The sequence below is a fragment of the Hemibagrus wyckioides genome, linkage group LG28, assembly GCF_019097595.1.
Source record: "Hemibagrus wyckioides isolate EC202008001 linkage group LG28, SWU_Hwy_1.0, whole genome shotgun sequence".
In the NCBI taxonomy this organism is placed as follows: Eukaryota; Metazoa; Chordata; class Actinopteri; order Siluriformes; family Bagridae; genus Hemibagrus; species Hemibagrus wyckioides.
In genome coordinates, this window is record NC_080737.1 from 14,003,044 (window position 1) to 14,021,641 (window position 18,598).

At 37.8% G+C, this 18,598-nt stretch overlaps 1 protein-coding gene across 1 annotated transcript; it reads left to right on the forward strand.

Moving 5' to 3' along the window:
• Positions 1 to 660: 660 nt before the first annotated feature.
• ywhag1 (3-monooxygenase/tryptophan 5-monooxygenase activation protein, gamma polypeptide 1) lies at positions 661 to 12,928 on the forward strand. Its single transcript, XM_058383728.1, has 2 exons — positions 661 to 899; positions 10,098 to 12,928. Exons 1-2 carry the CDS (start codon positions 813 to 815, stop codon positions 10,752 to 10,754), a joined length of 744 nt encoding a protein of 247 aa, XP_058239711.1. The 5' UTR covers positions 661 to 812; the 3' UTR covers positions 10,755 to 12,928.
• The last annotated feature ends 5,670 nt before the right edge of the window (positions 12,929 to 18,598 follow it).

The window sequence follows — 18,598 nt, forward strand, 5'->3', positions numbered from 1 at the left end:
AGAGAGAGAGAGAGAGAGAGAGAGAGAAGGGTGTGGACTAGACAGAAAGAGGCAGGAAAGGAGATAGCTGAGAGACTGGACCTCCCAGCATTCCCACTTCAATGCAATACACCAAAATGGACAGCAGGTTAGTTTGCTAGTTGAATGAATGTCACATTCATTCAGAACAGAAATATCTTGACATTTCGTTTATGTCTATATCATCTTCATGGCCATAGCCACACCCTACGTACCATACAGTGCACTAGCTAGGGAGTTTTGTCGTCTCATAAACCATGTCTAGACACTTAGGGTTGAATAGTCTGTACCACAATCCCACAGTGCTGTGCACCAGGTGATGACTAAGTGGATATAACCTAGGGGATGAAAAGCAGTTTGTAGAAAACAGGTGAATAGGACTTATTTATTTTATACATATAATCTATAACATAATGTTTAAAGCGTTGCCTACATGACATGTACTGTAAAAGGACTGTTAAAGGGTTCAGACTACATTTCCCTACATTACCAGCTCCTAATTTTAAGCTTAACGCCGATTCGCCAAACTCCCAAACCGAACACGCCCACTTGCCCATATAAGTGCTGTTACCTCACCAAATAGGACCACGCCCCATTTGTTCGGTGATGACGCAATCGGGAGAAAGCGTAAGGAGGGGGAGGGGCGTCCTGTCGGCACGCGCAGAAAGCACGGAGCAGCTGCAGCGGCGAGAAGGAGCGCGGCGCTTTCCACACCGCATCATATTCACTCTTTACAAAAAATAATACACTCGTCACGTATCGTCTTCTAACCGAGACATTCATTTAAAGCCAAAATGGTGGACCGCGAGCAGCTGGTTCAGAAAGCCAGGTTGGCCGAACAGGCTGAGAGATATGACGATATGGCAGCTGCCATGAAATCGGTAAGTTGGAGAACCGAAATGCTTTGATCACTGACTGATAGATGAGATGACTGAGAGCAATGCGTTTTACGCACAGATCATGTTCCTCCTGTTCTTTATGGGTAATCACTGACGAGGAACAGACGACTTGTGTGCCTGATCATGCAGCTGATTTCTCAAACCAATATCTATAAATGTCAATACATAATTTCATTAATTGTTTAAGAGCAGATTTCCTTATCATATATATAGACGAATGGAGTGGGTTAAATTGACGGGTCCGAATATGACAGACCGCAATCGCGTTGTTGCCTTTTACAAAACTCTGCTTCTTCCTTAATGTGTTATGCCTCGGGGTTATATATATATATATATATATATATATATATATATATATATATATATATATATATATATATATGATCGATATGGAATGATTGGGGCGGTGTGTCTGTCGTGATCGAGTGCGGTGTGTTTGATTTTGGGGCGGTGCCTTTCGCCACATCCCTGTGCACAACGGACCATGGCCATAGAAGGACCGAGCTTCAAAAATCATTTAGCGCACAAATTAAAGCCTGTTCTATAACCGCTCTATAACATGCGCCCTTATAACGTGTGCCTGTGTTACAATGTCAGAGAAATCGTCTAGCGCAAGAAGAAAACCACGAACAAAGAAACGTGCGAATTCTTTCACTTTTCGTGGTTTATTCTAGACAAACAGGATTACGCGCGTGCCAAAATGTACCGACGGTGAAAGACTGGGGTGTTCCCGGTTCTGCTGTTGCTCTGTGACAGCAGTAAGAATCCGCTATAAGACATATTATAAGCCAGATTCATCGTAGTGAAGGATGCGGCGTTGCCCAACGTCGCCCCGCTTTGTGTCTGTCTAAGGGCGCATAACGAGACATTAACAGCGCGTGAGACGTTTTCATGGCTGGTTCATAAATCACTGTGGTGATTGTGGGTGATCTGAAATGTACAATCATGTCGTTGTAACGGTTAAAATGATTATCTCGACCCCCACAGCCCGGTATGGCGACGACAGCTCCCCCCCAAAAGGCGTGTGCAGGTTTTCTCCCACTAGGCGTGTCGCAGCGCGTGCCAAGGTGCAGAGTCCGTACTGCACCATTTCGTGTAATCCATCAACCCTCACCCGGAAACGGCCACGCGCAGGCAGGGCACAAATATGTAATATTTTAAATGTGCTGAAGAGTTTGGCATGTCTTCCTAATGCCACCACCCCACACTGAGGCAATAGGTTAACATGTCTACTATTTAACGCTATTTTCAATGATCAGACATTACAATGAATCATTGCATTTGAAACATGTAATATTTATTCACGTTGGAGTGGAGGCTACACCCTTATAATGTCAGCGCCCACCCTATAAGATCTATGGCGTGCTGGCCGCTCAGGTGGCACCGGGTGAAAGCTGTCATGCTTGAAATAAATGTTGCCACAATGATTCTGATCTCAGATCACGTCTCTGAGAGGCCAGTCACTCCTATGGTCCTGTGCAAACTTGATGAATCATATGCAGCTCAGACTTGTTGAGATTTGCTGTAATCAGGAAACCATAGAACAGCAGTAGTATGTGCTATTATTAATGAGTGCAGTAATGTGTCAGTGGATTATGGGCATGTCGTCATTTATTTTGCCCAAGCAACAAACCAGATCTTCTACAAATGGTAATTAGGTGGTACCCCTTAATGTGCTCTTCTGTCTGTTTTTTTTTTTTTTTTTTTGCTGTCTCATCTCTAAAAAACTGAATGTAACGTTTTCAGAGCCAACCTTATAGGACTCTGACATCATCGTGCTGGAAATAGTCTTAGAAATGTTTTTCTAATTTATTTATTATAATGCTAAAATCTCATCTCATCATATTTAGCATAGTGAAAAACATTCTAGATTTCAATGTACCCTTTGGATATACAAGTTCCATATCTTTCTTTTTTTTTTTATTGCAACTAGTTACGATGCTTTATAGGCTGAATCAGAGAATGTTGAGGTCTTGCCTGAGGCTGATGAATCTCTCACTGCCAGCGCTCTTGAGCGGAAAGAGCATTGGTCTATTAGGAAGCGAACAGGATGGGAAGCCATCCGCTGATGAAAAATGCTCTGTCATGGTTCGATTGTGTCTTTACTTCGGGGAGGGCGGGAGGCATTGCCCAGTTTGTCTTATCTTTGGGCTGTGACTAAGGGAACTAAGGGAACATGACAAATCATGCTGCTCTCTGGGGCATCATCTGATATGCTGGGCTGTGGTTAGATCGTTTAGATACAGATTGATGTCATCTACCTTAACCTTTTAAAGGTTTGCAGATTGGATGATTGATCACATAAGTATTAAGTTGTGTTTTTTTTAGATATTCATCTGCTGTCACTAGCACCATTTTTCAGAGCTGGTAGGAGTAGACATTTCCATGAGTCTGGATTCATGAACCCAGTGAAAGTAAAATGTCTGAACAAAATTGTCGACTTGATGTAGAATATAGGTTTCAAAGGGAGTTTCGATCTTAGCTCCATCAAAAGGGTTCATCAGCGACATAGAGTCAGCAGGATTTGTCTGAAACCACACCCGCCTTTCCATCGAGAATCCCTCATTTCTCCCTGACCTAATAAATCATCATAATCTGCTCCCATGGTGACTCAGTAAGATGGCACATTCCTAATCTCAGCGATGTAATAAATTAATCAGAGTGATGGACCAGGCTTTAAAAATGACAAGCAATGACCAAAATTACTACTACTATCTATTACACTTGACTGATGCTCCTACACCTCTCTTTCGGTGTGAATATTTTGAATATGAATCATTTATTTAACACGTCGAAATCGAAGGCGAGAACACGGCTTTCCGTAAAGGGAATCCGATCAGGTTTTTATTCTTTTGTTCGTCTAAAGGTGGCAGGATCTTGTGTGCACCTTGGTGTGATAGAGGACCAATTTATTTTTGTGTACCAGAGGTCAATTATATTTATCCAGCAAATGAAAAAAAAAATGTTATCTCAGTCACAAATCAAGGTTTTAATGATTACAGGAAATTGCAATCCCCACCTCCAGGCCATGAAACGAATGGTGAATAATGAATCTGGAAAATTCCCAAGCGTCTTCAGATTGACAGATTTAATTGCCGGTCCTGAGCACAGAGACACAGTTTCGAACTTAAATGATGAATGTAATCAAATTTCAAGGCTTATTAGATGTTTTAGAATATTTGTTCATTTAAAGAAATGACATGCCTTTGTATTTATTGTAAAATGGACGTAAATCTAGTTACCATCTCAAGATACGACATTCAGTCGTCAGAAACTGGGCCGGCTGACCGTCATGATGTCATGTTGCCCGTAGCAACCCACCATCGTGCCTTGTTGCTCAGTCGAATCCAGGGAAAAATATTCTACATTGCTATTAGCAGAGTATAAATGACCTACTGTGTGGGATTGAAAGTGTGTTTGAACTGAATGTGTTTGCTTACTATCACAACTGCGGTGTCGTGCACATCTTACCCCACCTTTATGCGCTGCAACAGTCATTTTATAGTTATATAACAAGAATACTAGAATCATTTATTTCCCTGTCCTTCATTCGTCCATCCATTCTCTTGTCACATCCACTATGGAAATGTGACAGCATATATACCACACTAGCTCTGTGCCTCTATTGCCATAGACAAACGATGACAGAAGATAAAGAGAGATCATTCGAGCACAGAGAGATGGATCAGATATAGGCATTGAGACAGACACATCAACGTATACACATGTAATGCTCATCTACAGCAGCATATTTGATGGTTAGATAACAATCCGGTATGATTTGATCCCATTGTGGTGAAAAATGATGTGAACATACACACATGCAATCATCAGAATGATATAAAAACCATCAGGACATATTTGGTGGTTAAATGTAATTTGTTGCATCAGCCTTGTTTTTTTTTTTAATACAATATCCGATCACAGCAAAATTCGCTTGCCTTCTAGCAGGTAGCCTTCCATCCTGCTCTTGTCATACTAATATTACAAACTCTTTGAATCCTTTAGCTTACCTATACATATGGCAGAAAGAAGAAATAGACAGAATGTTCACAAAATAAAAGAAAAGGAAAACAACCAGAATGGATAAAATTACAGAGATATACAGTATGTACACTGAATTGCTGGTTATCCAGATTTTAATATCCATGTTGAGTTAAGAGAGAGAGAGAGAGAGAGAGAGAGAGGTGAGAAAGAAAGAGAGAGTGAGAGGAAATATAATAAAAATGTCCATTCTGACTTCCAACCCATACAACTACCCCATCCTGTTCATTTCCACTCTGTGACGATGGCAAAATTATTTTCTGCTGAAAATTTCCACACAATCTAAGATCTAGAGAGCTTTATGAACAAAACTTTATTGATTCTGTTATCGCTAGTTTCTGCGTCAAACAACAAGCACAGATCGACAAGAGAACCAAACTGCCTTATTGCCTTATTCAGGAGTTATTGCCCTGACACTCACTGCTTCATGTTTTAAATGAAGATAAATTGTAGACGCTGGAGAGGTAGGGAAGAGTTAATTATGCTGATTAATGCTAATCAGTGCTGAAGGAAGCCCTAGCGAGAGGTATTATGGCTACGTCCGGTAGCTGATATTAAAAAGGCAGCCTGTGGGATTGTCTTTTCTTTTTCTTATTGACTTTTTATTCCTTGCTCACGGGCTTCCAGTGAAGAAGTATAGAGGCAAAGGGATAGCACCCATAGCAAGAATTTTTTTTACACGTCCCTTATGCCTGAAGTGTCTCTGGAAAAACTCATACCAAGACAACTTAATGTGCTTGTAAAATCACAGTGATCAGATAATCCTTCAGTTATTAGAAAAGGAGGTGGAAATTTTCTTAGTGTTTGAGGGGGAAAAAAAAAAAGAAGCAAGACTGCCCTTTACAAGCGACGCTGCTCCCATTTTCTTACAATAGATCAATTCTTCGTTCTCATTTCTTCCCTTATCTCCAGCTATTTCCTTCTTTCTCACCTTGGTGCTTTTACTACCTCGAAGTCTGTCAAAACACACAATCAAGATCCAAAGTCCAACGCCGGCTCGTTTTAACGAGCAAGAGATTAGGAGTGATCTCAGAACAACTAGAAAGAGTTCATAGACAGTGCACTGCTTTATCCGTGAAGTCTGTCGCAACACTGGTTGTGAAACAGTGCTGACTGTGTGCGACTGTGCCTCCAGTTTCTCTTCACATTCAACATTTATGCCTTATTTAAAAGAGTGCACTTGCAGCCATTTTATAGCTTACTCACATGATGACCAAAGCAGGCCAGTTTACTGGGTGAGATACTGCGCAAATGAAAGACATTAGATTAAATTTTGTCAGGATTTTGAAATATAGATATTCATTTATTTTACTTGATATTCAATACTCAGTAAATTGTTTTAGTATGTTAAATGAAGTGCTTCAGCTGGGCCAGTTGGACTAGGTTAAACACAGTGAAGCCAAAAGTCCTGCCATGTTATAGTGAGTAAGAAACATTCAGCAATCAAATGATAGCCAAGCAGACAAGAGACGTCTGGTGTCTGATGTTAGCGTCTTGGATCTTGTTTAGGCTGTGGGTAATGAGTAATAATCTTTCTAATCTAACCTTCCTTAAATAACAGCATCCATTCTTCAGGGGTTACTATAATCTATTTAAATACACCAAACTTTGTAGGTGAATGCTGACACATGACAAAGCATGCGCAACATTAAACCAAATGCCCCACTTATCCTAGCATCATGGCTTAGGGGCTGTTTTGCCCGGGTTTTGGGTAAGATAGACATCTTTAAGGGTGATTATCAGCATTAGAAGAATCGGAATCAATCAGGTTTATTGGCTAAGTATGTTTTTACACGCACAAGGAACACGGTACCGCCTTTTGGCGACCCCCAAAAGTACAGGCGTAAAATAATGGCACTATACATTTAAGTTCTAGACAAGGCAATACAGAAAAATTCAATACAGAGCACAATATACAGAGTATGAGACAGGTTAGCGATGTATATAAAGTGTAATACATTATGGCCATAACTCCACACTACACTTGTGATGGCTGATGGACTAGATTTGGGCGGAAAAGCAAACATGCACGATCTTTCGGTTAAACATTCCTTTAATATATAGAAAGGGCTGTGGAAGAGCGAATGTCATGCAGTTATAGCTGGAGCAAACTGGTTGATGGAGTTAAGGATAATCTTCTCCAACATGCACAGCTGCTGCTATGAGCAAGCAGGCTAGCTGCAGCCTGGGCTTCGTGCCCAACCCCCACACCGCACACCCACACACTCACTACTGCACTTGTGCCCTGTGCTCTCGTACACACACACACACTCAATCACATATGCACAGGCATTTGCCATATCTTACTTTAACACATACCCACACATATAATTACTGCTATTAGTCCTGCACTGTATGGACACACATATTTCACTACTGTTACACATGACGCATATACGTACACACACACACAAACACACACTGTGCATCGCTGCAAATGCACTGTCAGTGTATCCAGGGCTGCAGCACACAGAGTCCTCTGCAGCCAAACAAAGACGATCGCCTTGTTTCTATGGAAACTGAAGATTGTGTGTGATATAGTGCTTACATTTGCAGTCTGAATAAGAAAGGAGACGTGCGTGAGTCTAAGGAACAGGCAAAGGGGGATGTGGTGTGCCTGCTGTTTTTGCCAAGACGCTGTGTCACTGATCGGCAATTGTGGTTAATTGTGTTTAAGTCTATGATTAACGACCTTCCGAATGTGACTTTGTCCTTTAGGTCATGGAAATGGCGTGAAAGCTTGTGGAAAATGGAAAGGTTTAGTTCTGCTGGAGATTTTTGTTCGGCTACCTGGTAAATTTCTCGCTGTTGTTGGATTATAGATCCATTTTGTTTACAATTCCTGTTGATAAATTAGGATTCCGACGATATTTCCACCACTGGTAGGTCATGCTCAGACATGTGAAATACTGCAGGTGTGCAGAATTATTGGCACCCTGAAAGAAAGATGAGAAAACTTATTTTCATTTAAATAAAATAATTCATGTTTACTTAACCGAAGTGTCTCTATATACATATGCGTATAATATTATAAAAAGAATACAAAATCATTTTTAAGCTCTCTATATCATCTGTTGCATTTGATTATTTCCTGTTTCACAGAGGTATAAATATTTAATATTGCAGACATGTACAATCAGAGGAAATACTAAACACCCTTTAAGCTTGCAAAGGCCTTTGCAAGCTTTAAGTGCTAATAATTCTAGAGATGAATTTCTGAGATATTGCCCTTATGGGATCATTAAAGTCTATCTATCTATCTATCTATCTATCTATCTATCTATCTATCTATCTATCTATCTATCTATCTATCTATCTATCTATCTATCAGTTCTGATTATGTGAAGTTTATAGTCACAGGTAATTAGTGTCTTCTGATTTAATGATGTTGTCTGTGCAAGATAGAGAGTTTCATGGCCGTTACACTGGGCTTACACCGGGCTAGAGGAGGAGGTGTTATTCTCCTGCTGTTGATAATCAAGAGAAGGCAAAGAGCAGCAAGGCATTTGTCTCTTTTTACCATTGAGAGCTTATAACCTGGAATTCTGCGTATTTGAGAAATAACTGCTATATCAAGCTTTTTCTAACTGCACTACAGATGAAACACAGCAGAAATCACTAGTACAGTAGTGTCGGGTTAATCAGGGCAGACCGATGTGTAGGCATCACATTTGAGGCTTTCTCAATGCTATATCTTACATGAAACAACATGCAGACAATAAAACAATGATCATGAAGTAAAAATATTACTTCAGAAACCAACCAGAACAAATAATAAGACAATAAATAAGCACTGGTAGGCATAAAAAAAAAAACAATACTAGAGTCATCAATTGACAAATAGGCGTAAGATGTGAAAATAAAAATAAGATAATGAGATTAATATTATTTTTTTTAAAAAGAGGCGGAGTCATTAAACTAATAGCTTATCAGTCTTCTAGAAACAACTAGCTAGAAATGATATAATTAAAATATTTGCAATTCCACAACAGCCTAATTATAGAGTATTATTTGAATTATTTGGAAAGTCTGCAATACTATAAACAATACAAAGGCTATAAATAACCATTTTGCAAATCCTTACAGCAAAAGTTACTTGTAGCATTCATGCGTTAAACGCCGACACAAAAACCTGCCACCACCCGAAAAAAAAAAAACACAGCTTCTTTCACAATGAGTCTGTTGATCGCTTCTTTCCTCTTCCATGTGATTTTATTCTGATCCAGAAACAGTGTGTACTGTGTATAATTCTTATGCTCTGCATCACACAAGTCAAGGACAAATTTGCCCTGGGATCAGCGTAGATATATTTGTTGTCTCCATTCAGGGTTTTTCATTAGTCGCCAGAGCAAAAGCGCAGGAGATTACACAGGAGATGACCCTAATGCTTTAGCATTGACTATACAGCTCAGACTCTGCATCACAGGGTGAACTGAGGTTACTGTGCCTTTGGGAGTTGTCCTAAACTCTATCTATCTATCTATCTATCTATCTATCTATCTATCTATCTATCTATCTATCTATCTATCTGTCTATCTATCTATCTATCTATCTATCTATCTATCTATCTATCTATCATAAGTGAGAATTCTCTAGACAAAATTGATTTCTTTCAGCAATACATAATGCTAATTTTGTAAATAATTAAAAAGAATCAAGACAAAGCAGGGTTTGAGTTTGAAAGCAAAGCACTGCTTACATTATATAAAATAGTATGCATGTATTTACATTTCTGGCATTTTGACAAACACCCTTATTCAGAACAAGTTACATTTTAACTCATTTTATACAACTGAGCAATTGATGGTTAAGGGCCTTGCTAAGGGGCCCAGCAGTGGTAGCTTGGTGGAGCTAGGATTCAAACTCACAACTTTCCAATTAGTAGTCCCAACACCTTAACCACTAAGCTACCACATCCCCCACATCCTGTGTGTTCTGGAATATTCTAGCATCACCAGTCATTAGTAGTGGAAGAACTAAAATGAGCTTTTCCTTTATTTTTCTATAAAGCAATGAAACTATTGTACTTCAATTCATTAGAGAAAACATGATGGATATCATGCCTAAAATGTGTATAACGTGTTTTAGGACGATGTGAAGGCTGAAACACCGTCTCTTGTCCCTTCTGTTCTACAGGTGACGGAGCTGAATGAGGCCTTGTCCAACGAAGAGCGCAACCTGCTCTCGGTGGCCTACAAGAACGTGGTGGGTGCACGACGCTCGTCATGGCGTGTCGTCTCCAGCATCGAGCAGAAGACTTCAGCCGATGGCAATGAGAAGAAGATTGAGATGGTGCGTGCCTATCGCGAGAAGATCGAGAAGGAGCTAGAGGCCGTCTGCCAGGATGTGCTCAACCTGCTGGACAACTTCTTGATCAAGAACTGCAGTGAGGCACAGCACGAGAGTAAGGTCTTCTACCTGAAGATGAAGGGCGACTACTACCGCTACCTGGCTGAAGTAGCTACCGGGGAGAAGCGTGCCGCCGTGGTCGAGTCTTCCGAGAAGGCATACAGCGAGGCACACGAGATCAGCAAGGAGCACATGCAGCCCACGCACCCCATCCGTCTCGGCCTGGCGCTCAACTACTCCGTGTTCTACTACGAGATCCAGAACGCACCCGAGCAGGCATGCCATCTGGCCAAGACGGCTTTTGACGACGCCATCGCCGAGTTGGACACGCTCAACGAGGACTCCTACAAAGACTCAACCCTCATCATGCAGCTGCTGCGAGACAACTTGACACTCTGGACAAGCGACCAGCAGGACGACGAAGGCGGCGAGGGCAACAATTAAAAACAGAGAGAGAGGGAGAGCGACGGAGAGGCAGAAGAGGAGAAGACCCTCAAGAATTACCCGTTTCCTAGCCGTAACACACAAGAAAACACGCCTGCTCACAAAATAAAAGAAAAATAAAAAGAAAAATTAAAAGCGTAAGTGAAAACATTTTACGAAAAAGGGGGGCCTGGTGGAATGCTGGCAGCCATGTTCACTAATGGTACAACCGCATAATGCAGTTCTCTTTGATTTTTCAGAAAATTAGACGGATAAATATATAATAGTGAGGAAAAAAAAGCTGAGGTTAAAATTAAAAATAATTTTAAAAAATCCCCTCGGTTTGCCAAAACAGTACTTTGAGGAATAAAGTCAGTAAGTTGACTAGGGTTGACTAGGGTTGAAACACACCCCAAAAACACTGGCGTAGGGACTGTTCTTGCAGTGAAACATGTTGTCAAGCTGCTTATTTGTAAGTGTGCAGTAAGGGTTTAGGAACTGTCAGGGGAAGACATGTTAAAGCTTGAGCAAGAAAATAAAAAAAGGCAAAAAAATAATACATGGAGTTAAAAAAAAACAAACAAACTTGAATGTCATAGCCTCGCAAAAGTAAGAGTTTGCAGACAGGCTCCTGAGGGTGTGAAAGGATGTTGTTCTTTTTCTTTGGGGGGGGGGTTCTTTCTGTTTAAACGTATTCGTGGATACTGATGTGCACTCAACAGTCAGTCAGCCATTACTCTACAGCCGACATGGCGATTCGAAACCATACCGATTGAAGCATCACTGTGGTTACATGCTGCAGGTTTATAATCAAGAAACAGTAGTTTAGGGATACAGTAACCAAGTCTGGTTGTCTAACCATTAAATACAATGCTGTTTCCATTGATAGCTAAAAACAAATCGTCGTCCTTTCAGTGAAAACTGTTCTTATTATCATTATTATTATTATTATTATTATTATTGATATAGTCTGGACGTTAAAGGTGTCAAGGGTGACCTGCACTATAAAAACATAGGTTCGATTCAATATCATTACAATATAGTACCAAAAAACCACAACTTCTTTCTCTCGATATATAATCTTAAACTCGTAATGATGCTAACCCTAAAAATGCAAACTGTCCTAGCAAAGTAATATAGTAAAAATAAATAAATAAATAAAAAAAATCCCTGCGCTTTAATCCTGAAAATTTGAATTCTACTTGGATCCCTGTCGCGATACACTGAATGGAATCAACTGGAACCGTTGGCTGTTTTTCCTTTGTCCATGGACTGAAATTAAGAGACACTGGCAAATGTCAAAAAACGGGAGATGATCTTAAAGCAGCTTTGAGGTTTGTGGTATTCTTTTCTTCTTTTCTTTTTTTTTTTTTTTTTTTGTTTACTTTTTTAATTTACAAAAAAAAAAAATGCACTTGCCTATTATACTGTTTCTCAGTGTAAGATGATTACTGCTCCAATATTCTTGATAATACAATATTGTGCATGCTGGTGATGTATTTATATACAGTAGCTTGACTTTATTAACTTAAAAAAATAAAAAAAATAAAAAACCTGTAGATGTTATGTATTCATAGGAACAAGAAATGACTAGACTTCAATCTGATTATTATTTTCTATTTATTAATTTATATTGGATTGTTTAAATTTATTATGATTTTTTTTTTTTTCATCTATATTCGTTTTTGTTTTGTTTTTTTGCTGAAGTAATGCGACGCCAAAACGGTGAATCATAAACTTATGCTATAGTGACATGCAATTCTTGTTTTGGGGTTTTATTAAACAAAGACGTGGAAAGACAAAAAAAAAAGGACAGAAACACCACTGTTAGCTTAACACTCTCTGTCCGGTGTTTTGTGGCGAAAATCAAAGATCACGTTGTAAATCTATTTGTTGTTCTTACAATGGCCTTTCCTTTTGTGCTTTTTTTTCCTCTGTCACATTATACAGTGAGATGTTTAAAAAAACAAAAAAAACAAACAAAAAACAGTGTTTATCAGTTCTTCGGAAAACTGCATTTCTGTAAGGAATTCACTCACGGACCATGATATCCTCTTTCTGTCTTTTTTTTATTTTTATTTTTTACTTTTAGCTGTCTCTCCTGATATCGTAAATGTGAGTCATGTAGCGGATGCACACGAGAAAAATAACAATAATAATAATGATGATAATAAAAATGAATTAAAACATCACAACATCCTTCTAACCACGTTTCAGTGCCGCTGCGGTTGTTCTGTATTGCGGACGAGTTGCAGCCGTGTGATCGTTAGGGGAAATGTTTGCATGAATGTGTTGCTCTTACAAGTTACAACAAAAAATCTAGAAAATGGTGGCACAATGTTATGATATTGTTAGGTTCAATATATATATATATATATATATATATATATATATATATATATATATATATATATATATATATATATATATATATATACATATATAAATGGAATGAAATATATAAAATTGGAATGCCAAGTATGCAAAGTATAGAATAGTATAGTATACTGTAGTATAGTATTGTGTAGTATACTGTAGTGTACTGTAGTATAGTATAGTGTAGTATAGTGTAGTGTAGTATAGTATAGCATAGTGTACTGCAGTTTAGTATAGTATAGTATACTGTAGTGTAGTATAGTATAGCATAGTATACTGCAGTTTAGTATAGTATAGTATAGTATACTGTAGTGTACTGTAGTATAGTATAGTGTAGTATAGTATAGTATACTGTAATGTAGTATAGTATAGAATAGTATACTGCAGTGTAGAATAGTATAGTATACTGTAGTATAGTATAGTGTAGTGTAGTATAGTATAGTATACTGTAATGTAGTATAGTATAGAATAGTATACTGCAGTTTAGAATAGTATAGTATACTGTAGTGTACTGTAGTATAGTATAGTGTAGTATAGTATAGTATACTGTAATGTAGTATAGTATAGAATAGTATACTGTAGTTTAGAATAGTATAGTATAGTGTAGTATAGTATAGTATACTGTAATGTAGTATAGTATAGAATAGTATACTGCAGTTTAGAATAGTATAGTATACTGTAGTGTACTGTAGTATATTATAGTATAGTATAGTATAGTATAGTATAGTATAGTATACTGTAGTGTACTGTAGTATAGTATAGAATAGTATACTGCAGTTTAGAATAGTATAGTATACTGTAGTGTACTGTAGTATAGTATAGAATAGTATACTGCAGTTTAGAATAGTATAGTATACTGTAGTGTACTGTAGTATAGTATAGTATAGTATAGTATAGTATAGTATACTGTAGTGTAGTATAGTATAGAATAGTATAGTGTACTGTAGTATAGTATAGTATACTATAGTGTAGTATAGTATAGAATAGTATGGTATACTGTAGTGTACTGTAGTATAGTATAGTATACTGTAGTGTAGTATAGTATAGAATAGTATGGTATACTGTAGTGTACTGTAGTACAGTATAGTATAGTATACTATAGTGTAGTATAGTATAGAATAGTATGGTATACTGTAGTGTAGTATAGAATAGTATAGTATACTGTAGTGTAGTATAGAATAGTATGGTATACTGTAGTGTAGTATAGTATAGCATAGCATACTGCAGTTTAGTATAGTATAGTGTACTGTAGTGTAGTATAGTATAGTATACTGTAGTATAGTATAGCATAGTATACTGCAGTTTAGTATAGTATAGAATAGTATAGTATACTGTAGTGTAGTATAGCATAGCATAGTATACTGTACTGTAGTGTAGTATAGAATAGTATAGTATACTGTAGTGTAGTGTAGTATAGAATAGTATAGGAATGTATAGAATATTATAGTAATAGTATTTGTATGGTATAGTAAAGTATAGAATAGTTCAATTCAATTTAATTTGTATAGTGCTTTTAACAATGGACGTTTTCTCATTACAGATTACAGATCATAAGAAATATAGATAGATACAACTTTATTGTCATTGCAAAGTACAGGTACATAGCAACGAAATGCTGTTTAGCATCTACCAGAAGTGCAAACAGTAGAAATTGTGCGAATGAACAAGTGCAGATCAATATGTAACTATGTACATCGATATTACAGAAATAGATAGTACAGAAAGTGCAAGATTTCAAGTTCAAGATTAATATTAGACTTAGATTTAAATTTATTTGTATTAATTCCTAATCCCTAGTAAATTATAGTATAGTATAGTATAGTATAGTATAGTATAGTATAGTATAGTATAGTATAGTATAGTATAGTATAGTATAGTATAGATGGAATAAAAGCCACTGACGAAGAGAAAGCACGAGACGTGTACAGGCTGGCCAGCTGTAATTAATGACTTGGATAGAGGCACACTGTTCAATTCCCAGTGTCTCATTCTGTGCCATCCTGTGCCATCTTCCAGGCTGCTTAGAACCTCGTTTGCTGAAGCTGAATGTAATGCTACCATCTGGCTCTTAGTTTCTGCCAATAGTTTTGGTTTGTGGTTTACTTTAAATTGCACTTGATGCTTTGCACAAAATCATATATGAGATAAACATTTTTTAGAATCTTCACTAAAATTAAGTGAGAAACAGGTCCAAGGATCATGATCTAGCATGGAAACGACCTGTTTTATAAAGTATATGTCCATTTAAAGCATTTTAACTTGCAAGCACGGATGGGCGGTTTCCCAAAACTGCATCTTAACTGAGATTCTGCTCTGTCTCTTCAGTGTTCAAGTTTGTGGTCACATGATCCTCAGACTTGTGTGATTTTGAAAATCCCATTGTAGATTTAGTTCACAGTCTCTAATTTGTCCATTTAGCCACAGTATTAGTGAGATCATGTCAAGCGAGGAAGTCTGGGGTTCAGTCAGCGTTCCGGTTCGTCTCAATGATGTGCAGTGGGGTTGAGATAGAGTCAGGGGTCAGTGCAGGACACTCAAGTTCTTCCACTCCAAACTTAACAAACCGTGTCATCATGGAGGTCATTTTGTGCACTGGGGCATCATCATGCTGGAACAGATTTGGCTCTCTTAGTTCCAGTGAAGGAAAACTGTGAACTGAAACAAGTGTCTGCTTCTAACTTTGTAGCAACAGTTTAAGGAAGGATGACATATGGCTGTGATGGCCAGGTGTCCACAATAAAAGTGAATAGTGTATTATCTGTTATTTTAACCACATACTTAAGAAATAAAACTCTTAAGTTATGCTGTTTTCGGGAAATAATCGATGATGGGGTGGTGTGATGTCATCACCCCAAAACTTCATTACTTTCTTATAACAGCATATCCCACAGCACATTTCCTCATATACCACAGAGGTTTGCAGAGAATTCAATTCATTTATAACCATTTATAGTTACATTTAATGTGTGAAACGTCCACACGATAAGCTAGTTCCTTTTATACCCCACACAGTTAGTTCTGTCTGTTTTCTAACATTTTATTATAAATTCTATTGTAGCACATTCACTAATAATTAGGAGAGACTATAAATACACAGGGTATAACGCACTGTTCTTTAACAATGTTAGACTTACCACTACAGGAAAAATCTTCAGGTCAGAGGAGTATGCGCTTTCCAGTTTCTTGGTAACGACAAGCTTTCTTTTTGTCTTATTATCTTTAATATCTTTAACGCAACATTAAACAAACACAGCCTGTCATGTTGCCAAGAACTGAAGATTTCGGCTGTTTTCTGTCCTGAAGATTTTCCGGTGCTGTTACAAAGCAATGAAAAGAAAAAAGAAAAGATTAGTTTATTCTACTTAGATGTTGAATCCCTGTGAATGAATTATTACTATAGGAATAATAATAATTTAATAGAATACAGTTATAAAATCTAAAGGCATGCTGAATGACAAGACTGTTGTGTTTCAGGGGCAGTAAAACTTCCTAATTGCTTCACAGGTTCTAAATACACTGATATTTGGGGGAAAAAATACTAGCAACGCCATTTAGCTTCAGTGGTCAGGCTTCATATTTGCCATAAACTAAGAAGTCATGTCGTATTCTCATTAAAAATAGTACATAATTAACTTTAATTCAAGGTGTTGAACCAGAACTAGTTTTCATCTACAGGTAGTGAAGCTTCAGAGAAATGTATGTGATTTTTAAGTTCACGCTTGCTTACACTTTGGTGACAGGCAGCATGATATCTTTGATAGCAACGCCGAATGTTTATCGTGTAGGTGTGGTAGAGGCAGGCGTCAATCAAACAGATGACCGTTTCATTGTCAGTCATGATTGATGAAATGAGACGTGATAAGTTTCCGTAGTACATTAACAAACGAGCACTTCCTCTTACCTCGTTCCTCGAGGCTGGTGTTATTTGTAGGTTCCTTTACAGAAAGAGAAAGCTGAAATTACTTCTAACTGGTAAAATCTATACCATTGTGCTGACTCAGAGGCTGAAAAGTGCTCCCTCGGGGCGTGCAAAATGGCAGAATCTTCCAGTACACAGCCATCTGAAGTCAAGCATGTAATTTCCTTCAGAGGAAGAGAGTCAGTAGGGCAGCTGTAAGCAAATTTGGTTTTCTCACAACAGCAGATTTTTACTTCAGTCAAGGAGATATGTGTGTCCTTGATTAAATGAATCCAGGAACCAGTGCACCCAATGATGGACGGGATTCATTATTAAACAATTTAGATAGGCCGCCTGCCTTCAACCTCACCAATCAAAAGTGTAATAACATTTGTTATATAAACTGTATTAGTCATAAAAAGGTGTCAGGATGGTGCACTGACTCATCACAGTTCAATCCTGAGCTCATGAACTCAGGTCCTTATTGGTTTCCTCTGGGCTCTCTCTGGTTTCCTCCCACACCCAAAAACATGCCAATAAGAAGACAGGTTACAATAAATCACACTAGGAGTGAATGTCAATGTTCATGATGTCCTGGATTGGACTGGGATTCCATGCAAGTGTTAATTCCTGCCACACACCCAATGTACCCGGGATAGTGTCAGAATCCACAACAAACCTGACCAGGATGGAGCAGTTAATAAAAATAAAAAAATAATAAAAAATGAATGAATTTCTGATGAAATATATATATATATATATATATATATATATATATATATATATATATATATATATATATATATATATATATATATATATATAAATAAATAAATAAATAAAAATTGCTGTTTTTCAGCTCTCTTGAAAACCAGATCAGGTTAGGGGAAAAAAACAATGAGAACCTGGCAACCAAATATTATGAGCTGGTCTAGTACAGTTGTTGCCAAATAATTTGAACTGTTTGCTCAGGAAGGTTACAATATTTTACATTTACCCTGGCTAATTCTCCATCTGCATGATGATAATAAATCCAGTGAATCTGCTATTTAATGAGTTTTGTTAAAGATTTAATAGAAGTCGAATTTATTAGCCAGTTTTGTTGATAACAAATAATCATGTTTACCATGAATACTCTGAATTTTATGAAAGAAATATATTTCTTTTCCTTATATAATGACATTATTACATAAATAAAATAATGTTCCAAAATAATTATTCTAGGGAGAATAATTCACCTGCCACGACTTAAACTATCATTCCTCAACATTAGATCTGTGTGTGTGTGTTTGTGTGTGTGTGTGTGTGCGTGCCATTATCGTATTTCTACGTAACCAGAACATCTGTTTCAGGCCACGAGCCACAGCAATCTGTTTGAACGTCCATCCGGCTCCCTTCAGTCTTATCACGGTGACCAACAGGAACAGCGCACATGCGGCAACACCGTCCAATTCAATCTCTGTATCTAGGGCTGTGGGGAAGATTTAATATGCTCAATATCTTATCATTACTCAGTGGGCCTGTGCTCAGGTAGATGCAGGAGACATACTGTATGTACATGCAGAGGGGAAGAAAACCAGACGAATCGTTA